Consider the following 8,386-nt stretch of genomic DNA (forward strand, 5'->3'; position numbering starts at 1 on the left):
AGACACACATAAGACCACAATCCCAACGAAACCGATGAAAACCGAAGTCTAGCCCAACTTACCTGACTTAGCCGCTGCGACGCCTCCTTCAGCCGGCGGGACACATCGCCCGCCTCGTCCTTGACGGCAGCGAGCGCCGAAATCTCACCGCCAGCGCTGAGAGCGCCACCCTTCGCCCCAGGCACTGTGGCAGACACCGTTGTCGCCACCGCAGGCGAAACAACAACAAGTTGCCCTTCACCCGATCCTGCGACGTATCAACAGTAAAAAAATGGGCCAACGACTTACCAGTGAGATAATCATCCACACTAATATCAGTGCCGAAATCGGCAATGCGCTTTCCCGGCGGAGGCAATTCTCGGGCCTTCGCGGCTCCGGTCGAGGTAGACTTGGCTCTGCCGGCGCCGGCTGCCTTCACGACATCCGGCACCTTGCTGGACCCAGGGCCGGCCGACTTCGCCGCCAGCGTCGGCTGGCTACCGCCGAGGGCTGCAGCCCTCGCGGTCCCCCGTGCCCTCTTCGGCCTAGCCTCGGGCAGCCTGATGACCGCCCGGCGTTTTTGCGCAGCTTCCTGACGATCCTTATCCATCACTGCCGACACAACAGCAGCAATATTCCGTCCATAAGGAAACACTCTCAAGTCACGAACCATGCGAGATGTAAAAAAGTCTTCGCCGGCCGCGCGGGGGATAGGAACGTTCTTAGGCCACCAACCCCCGGTAACCTTCAGCATCCACGCCGAAGACTCCCGGAGCTCGGGCGAAGACATCCTTCCCCCGGGGGCCGCGCATGTCTCCATCAACTCCATAGCAAAACTATCGGAGACCCCCAGTCCTCCCGTAGCAGTACCTAGCTTCCTCTTCTCAGAGGATGGGGCGGCCGCCGGCGCGGGGTCGTCTCCAGTCTCTGCCGCCGGTTTCTTCCCGCGACGGTCGACATCGTCTTGCCCGGGATAACCGCCATACGGCAGACGGTTCAACTCGAAGACCCTATTCAAGCGATCGTTGGACCCACGTATATCCCAGCTACGCTGGCCCTCCGTCTTCGGCACGTACCGACCAACAATCCGCACCGCCCCATCCTCCGCCTCACGCACGAATGCGGCGGGATCGCGGCTATGCAAATCCAGTGCGAAGGCGGGACTTCGCACCAGCATCCCACCACAGGAAGGCATCTAGCGAGGGCATACTTCGCCCAGCGTCCAGCCACGCGCCAAGGGCCACACCCCATACGCGACAAACTCCTCAACCAGATCGCGCCCGCTACTCAGGCCGGCCGCGCACCGCAGGGCCCCTTCGTCCGCATCCTCCTCTGCCACTTCAAACTGCGGGTATGCTGAGTAATAATGCGAGCACATCTCGGCCACGGGGAGCCCCGGATGGTCTTCGACTGTGCCCTCGACAACGTAGAACCAAAACTCATACCAGTTGCCCCATTTATTGCGGGCGCAAGGAACCAACTCAATGACTTCCATCGAAGTCTTGCCGGTCTTCGGCGTAAATGTACAGGACCCAAATTGAGCAATCTTATTTCCGATCATCCTTTTCTGCCAATGTAGACAATAATACTTCACGAAGACTTCGACCGATGGCTGCTCGCCGTACGAAGTCATTGCCCAGACATATTTTGACAGGGCCACCACGGCATTCGGCGTCAGCTGGTGGACCTGGACGTTGAATCTGCGCAGGACTTCTCCCACGAATCGATGCGCGGGCAGACGAAGACCAGCGGCGAAGAACGCCTCGAAGTCAACCAACTCGCCTTCTGGCTCGGGGACCTCCTCCGCCCCCGGGACACGTGCCACCCCGCCGCCAAAATAACCAAGCTGCTGCATGTCTTGCACGCGAACCGAGGACATCCGCGATGCGTCGAAATCGACCGTGTCGCCGGCGCGCAACTCCTCTGCCGCCAAATTGCCCAGCGTCTCCTCAGACGACGCATCGGCCGGCGGCGTAGCGGTAGCAGAAGAAGAAGAGGACGGCATCGCTACGTACCGTCGGCGGCGGCGGACGGTCTGCTTCACACGGGCCAGATCTCCGACGAGCAAGTGCATGGAGGGCAGACGAGCGGCGAGCGGTTTGAGAAGGCAGTTAGGGTTTTCGCGGAGCGTGGAAAGATAAAGTTCAAAATGTGCCGCCCCTCGCCCCCTTTTATACACAGGGCGCGGCGCTTCGGGAAACCCCCAATCCAACAGTACGGCGTCAATCAACGGTCATGTCAAAAACCCCCGCGGAACCACTTCGAGCGAGGGCAGCGTCTCTGCCATCTAGCGACGTCTTCGGCACCAGATGACTTAGTCGAACTGGTCCCTCGGAGGGAAAATGTTGGGGCGAAGGCGAAGACGCCACCCTTCGCTCGATGCCTTCGCCGTCCTCGCTGCACCAACGGAGACAAGACAACGGGCAGACTTACCCTTCGTCCCATACGCCACCGGACGAAGACCTGTGGCGAGGTCGTCTCATCTTGCGACCTCGTCCAGCATGGAGGCCCACGTGTGATCCGGCCCATTGTAACAGGCCATGTGTGGCCGCTGCGCATTACGGGCCTAATTTGTAAAGGTCTCCCTGTAATTACGGTCTATAACCCCGCTTTAAGGGAATATTCCGGGGATAACCTAGGTGTCTAAGGGCACATGCGTCCTTAACACAGGACGCTGGGCACTCAGATACCTATAAATACCCCCACACGGTGCCCTTGAGAGGCTAGATTAACAGAGCTATTGTCATCTCGTGCGAAAACCCTGTTTACGTTGCTACACTCCCCCGCTGGATCAACTTGCACCGGAGAGCAAGTTCCAACATGCAGCAGTTTAGGAGACAACTAACACATGCAAAAATTGATTTCTTTAACATACAACAGGCAGGTGCACAATGAATTTGCCTGATGCTCTAACATGTTAGTTTGATTACCAGGGTACTAAGGACTTGACTTGCAATGTGAAAATATTGTGGCTACCCAGAAATCATAAAGAGGTAAACCCTAAATTGTACATATGTTTCTACCTTCTTCTACCTTATATCAATTACTTATTGAGCACAAAGGAGTATATTACTTACCCTAAACTACACATACCCCTAATATAATGTTACAGGTTGGAAACAAAGGAAAAAACCAATGTGTGCCACTAATAGTTTTACCTTTCGATGATATGAAGAGAGGGCCACTCTTAAATACCTGCCAGAAAACCTTACCAAAACCTGTAAACAGATTGTCTTATATCATAATGATGAATTTGAGTGTAGAAACCATACCAAAATCAGGGTTCCTACAGATGCATGCGTCGTGGATCCACCTACACGTCCCAACTTCACTTCACATGTGTGTTGATTGTTGGTAGAACCCCTTCCATTTTATACAGGCACGCGGGTGGAGGAGCACTTTTTGCAGTAGGTCCATTGGTGGATAGCCTACAACAGATGCAATGCAATTGGAATTGGTCATGTTCTTGCTTGGTGAGAGGTGGGGATGGATATGTAGATATGCAAGCAAGGAATTAATTAACGATGTGCATAGCAGTACCCTGAAGTGTATCTGGTGGCCATGTTCTTGGCGGCCTTGCGTGCCTTGTGGCCGTCTCCTTCGAGAGCTGCTTGAAGACGAAGCACTCTCCTTTGCAGCGGATGTACAGCCCAGTCCCACCGCAGTCCGGGCACTCCTCTCCCTCTACCTGCTCTTCTCGTTCCTCATGCTGCCGCCGTGAGGCGATGCTGGGCGAGGAGGAGCGAATCAGGAGGCAGGCGGCGTCGACTGTCCCGATGAACGAGAAAGATACACATGATCCATTTCGATGAATCAGCAAAAAGACTTCATTGATTATGCATTTGACAAATAGCAAGAAGCGCGGGGCAACAAAGCCCATCCTATCTCATCCATTTTTTTCCCACGATGGCAAGTGGCAGCTCCTGATTAGCTACGCCCATTCCTACGTGGCACACCCCAGGATTCATGTGTGATAGGCCATTGGGGCCCACGAGGAGCCACGTCAGATGCCAAGCCACCCCGGCGAGACCAACCGGCCAATCGCAGTTCAGGAAAAAGATGACCTGCTATCCAAACCCAACTGTATAAAATGTAGCTGCTGTGTTCTGTTATGACACAGCCATCACACGCATACTGCATACACAACGCAGAGCATCAGAAGCAGCTGCGATCTGATCGACATGGCTGCCGCCACCATGGCTATCACCTCCCGCGCGCTCGTCGGCAAGCCGGCGGCTGGCACGAGGGACGTCTTCGGCGAGGGCCGCATCACCATGCGCAAGACCGCCGCCAAGCCCAAGCCGGCGGCGTCCGGCAGCCCATGGTACGGTGCCGACCGCGTCCTGTACCTGGGCCCGCTGTCCGGCTCGCCCCCGAGCTACCTGACCGGCGAGTTCCCCGGCGACTACGGGTGGGACACCGCGGGGCTGTCGGCGGACCCGGAGACCTTCGCCAAGAACCGCGAGCTGGAGGTGATCCACTGCCGCTGGGCCATGCTCGGCGCGCTCGGGTGCGTGTTCCCGGAGCTGCTCGCCCGCAACGGCGTCAAGTTCGGCGAGGCGGTGTGGTTCAAGGCGGGCTCCCAGATCTTCAGCGAGGGCGGGCTGGACTACCTCGGCAACCCGAGCCTGGTCCACGCGCAGAGCATCCTGGCCATCTGGGCGTGCCAGGTGGTGCTCATGGGCGCCGTCGAGGGGTACCGCGTCGCCGGCGGCCCGCTCGGGGAGGTGGTCGACCCGCTGTACCCTGGCGGCAGCTTCGACCCGCTCGGGCTCGCCGACGACCCGGAGGCGTTCGCCGAGCTCAAGGTGAAGGAGATCAAGAACGGCCGCCTCGCCATGTTCTCCATGTTCGGCTTCTTCGTGCAGGCTATCGTCACCGGCAAGGGCCCCCTCGAGAACCTCGCCGACCACATCGCCGACCCCGTCAACAACAACGCCTGGGCTTACGCCACCAACTTCGTCCCCGGCAAGTGAGCGAGGGCATGATGCTTGCATGCGTGTACCGTAGACGTACCGTATTCCTACGTACTGCAGGTTGCACCAGTATTTGTGAAGGGAGCTGTGCGTGGGAGCCAGAGATTGTACCGCTAGTGTATTTTTGTATGCACGCCGTGGAGCTGATCAATGAAATATGCTGTAAATATATTATGTCTTCATTTATGCATACTGTACATGATTGTTCTCACGATCAGGTTGTGAGCACGTCCTAAAATACAAGGTCAACAAATAAAAAAAGAACAGAGGGAATAGATTGCAAGCGTAGCTCATGCTGACAACGACAATTGGAGCCAAATTCACGTAAAGACCTGTGAAAAACTATCTACTACGACATAAAACTCAAAACCCATGCATCCAGAAGATCTAAACTAAATTTATTGTTTGACAATGACTGAAATTGTCTCTGCTCGAGGCTGTAGTGTAAAACAGTATTTTACACGACCATATATACAACCTGCTGGAGCCAGTCTAGCCATATGCACGACCTGCTGGAGCTAGTCTGAAGAAGTGAAGTGACTACATATCCCCTCCGGCAGACATGGCCACTATTGAAGCCTAACGGCCACACTGACTGACTTGTAGCAACTTGTGGCAAGAGAAAATTACAACTGCATGCAACTACCTCTCTACCCATCTGAACGGCACCACACGATGGAAATGGTAGCTCAACTGATCTAATACCATAAACGCATACCACATATCGGTGTTACTCCTTCAGAGCCTTCTTCAGGAGTCCTGATGGGTTTGCTTTGTGGACCTTGTATTTTGATTGTGTTATTGTTAGGAATAAGGTCTTTGGTGAAAGGTCCATATATTGACACAAATCATTGTCTAGGCATGCTTTGAGGGGAAAGGTCTAGATCAAAGTCAAAGATTAAGAAAGTGAAACTCCTGGCTACGAAACAAACACAGAGCTTTGTATAAAGGAAAGGGGCCAAAGCTGGTAGAGAGCCCAAAGTGAAGCAAAGCTTCGGTGCCTCCGAGGTCGCGCTTCATAAAAGGGGGAGAAGGTCTCTGGAGAGAGAGAAAGGCATGTTAGAGTTGAAAATGATATAATTGCACCCCTTCAATTATGCAGGGTGATTGTGTAATAGAAAGGCTATGGTTATAATTTCATATGAAAATGTATACCGACAAGACCCTATATTGATAAAGCTTCGAAGATAGATAGATGAAGCCTCTAAAGAGTTGTATCGCAAAGATCTACAGCAAAGGCAAAAATAAAGCAGATGCTAGAACATAAGCACTTCATTCAAGAGGACGCAAATTCCATTTACTAGAGCGCATATCCACTTTCAATGGACCTCCAAGCAACCCCTTGGACTGCTATATATAAGACACCCCAACTTCCTTCGTATGATGGGAAATTAGACCCCGTCTTATGAGCTATGAAACCAACATTGCATCGTTCAGCAATAACACGGTGGTACTGGCTAAATCATTCATCATGGTTGTAAGAGACATAGCTCGAAACTGGTACGTATAATTTAAAATGAGGAGCACGCCAAACCACAACAAATAATCATCGTAAGTTTGTATTAATACAGGTTTATTGTATTAAGACCTAGCATAGATTGGTGTTAAATATGTTAAGTAACCCTAGTTAGGGTTATGTGGGCAAATATCGGATTTGCCCTTGAGGGGTCTCACATCTCTATATAAGGAACATGTACACCCCTTCATATTACAGAGATCAGAAAGAGGCCAGAGGCCCAACCCTATATCTTGTGTCTCGTGTGTTTCCTCTGTCGTGCTTATAGGAAGGCAGACGGGTCTTCTACAGCTTCTTGCGTCTCTACTGCTGACGGGAGGGAAGAGAGCGGATCTGGTGATCCGTGGTAACGTAGTTCTCAATACGTTATCAGCAAGCTCTACCTCAACGTTGCTACGGTGTCAGATCTGCATCAACTCTTCGTCAAGCCGGCAGGTCTCCCGGCCTCGCCGAATTGTCCTACGCGACAAACTTCGATTCCTCCAAATAGTATGCTTTTTTCAATAGTAGGTTGTATCTACTGTTGGTGGTATTGTTCATCTGGTATTGTTTATGTGAAAAAAATCGGTGTTGTGTGTCGCCGCCCGGCTCGATGTGACCTGTGTCTCTTGCTGCATGCCCGCATGCAACTTCTTCGTGGCAGTTGAGCGTCTCTTGCTGCATGCGTGCATGCAACTTCTTTGTGACCGTTGAAATAAAATATCACGCATGCGTCAAGCGGCTTTGGATCCTAATTCTGAGCGCCATGCATGAGAAAACAGTTGAACCATTCAATGGTTGTGACATCCGTATTCCGTGCTAGGATATAAATAAATAACAAAGTTTGTGGCGGCTAGAAAGAAAGAAATAGGATTGTCATTTTCCCATAAGTTAATACTGAATTAATCATTTTCCGTAAGATTTAATATATATGCATGTTTCATTTTATTTATTCTAGTTATTTGGTGTTGCAAATAATAAATACAACATAACATGTTTTATATTGTTGTTTCTACCTTAAATAATTATTTTCTGTAGTAAATAATTGGTAGAGCAATGCATGCTTAAATATGGGAAAATGTTATTTTTACACCTGATGTGTTAAGTTCTTCTATTAATTCAGGTATTTTTTCCTGCTTTTATTTATCATATTAAATAAATAGCAGAAAATTATTAAAATGCATGTGAAGGCCACAATATGTTTTTTCATATCGCTCTAAATATTTGTTATGCGTTGAGCCTTAGGACTCACATCGAGCGATTAAATGGTATAATGGGTACACTGATGTGACGATCAGGTTACATTATTAATCGACTGAGTTAAGACATTGACTAAGCATTGGTTGCGCCCTGGCAACACGACGCAGTATTTGTGTCGTACGAACTTGGTTGCGTCATGTGATTGCTATGTCACACCCTCATTTAATCGAACCGCTTCTGTTGAGTCGGACTGTCATCGCCGAGTCGCGTATTTTTCGCATGCCCTGTAGGCACTGTTCATCTGTCGTGATCATCGAGCCACAATTGCGCCTGTTGCGCACGTTGCGTGGACTTATCATGTACCCCGATTACCGAGCCATAGTTGTGCATGTTGCGCTTATTACGATGGCTTGCTATGCTGCGTAGTCCTGATGGTCGCACACGCGTTAACGCCACATACCCTAGAGCTTGTATTCACGTAGATTGTGGTGGGTTGTTTAACCCCCTAAAGTCACATTAAGTGCAACCTTCTTAAACAATTTTATTTGGCTCTATATTTTATTTGACTGTGTTGTGTGGCATCATATTTATATATCGCCAAGTGGCCATAACAACTATATCAAGCTCTATAGTGCTTGGAAATCTGGGAAATTAAATTGAAATACTGTTGGGGACTTGTTCTCAAATGCTATAAATTGAGAACAAGGCAACACAAAAACAGATTATTTGTTAATGT

The 8,386-nt window shown here is 50.9% G+C and overlaps 2 protein-coding genes across 2 annotated transcripts; one reads left to right on the forward strand and one right to left on the reverse strand.

The window, feature by feature from the left end:
* Positions 1-838: 838 nt before the first annotated feature.
* LOC118476774 (uncharacterized) lies at positions 839-2,393 on the reverse strand. The gene has a single exon (XM_035966512.1). It carries the CDS (start codon positions 2,051-2,053, stop codon positions 1,175-1,177), a length of 879 nt encoding a protein of 292 aa, XP_035822405.1. The 5' UTR covers positions 2,054-2,393; the 3' UTR covers positions 839-1,174.
* Positions 2,394-4,085: 1,692 nt separating this feature from the next.
* LOC103651577 (chlorophyll a-b binding protein of LHCII type 1) lies at positions 4,086-5,166 on the forward strand. Its single transcript, XM_008677228.3, has one exon. The coding sequence runs from the start codon at positions 4,161-4,163 to the stop codon at positions 4,953-4,955; it is 795 nt and encodes a 264-aa protein (XP_008675450.1). The 5' UTR covers positions 4,086-4,160; the 3' UTR covers positions 4,956-5,166.
* The last annotated feature ends 3,220 nt before the right edge of the window (positions 5,167-8,386 follow it).

Source organism: Zea mays, chromosome 3 (genome assembly GCF_902167145.1).
Source record: "Zea mays cultivar B73 chromosome 3, Zm-B73-REFERENCE-NAM-5.0, whole genome shotgun sequence".
In the NCBI taxonomy this organism is placed as follows: domain Eukaryota; kingdom Viridiplantae; phylum Streptophyta; class Magnoliopsida; order Poales; family Poaceae; genus Zea; species Zea mays.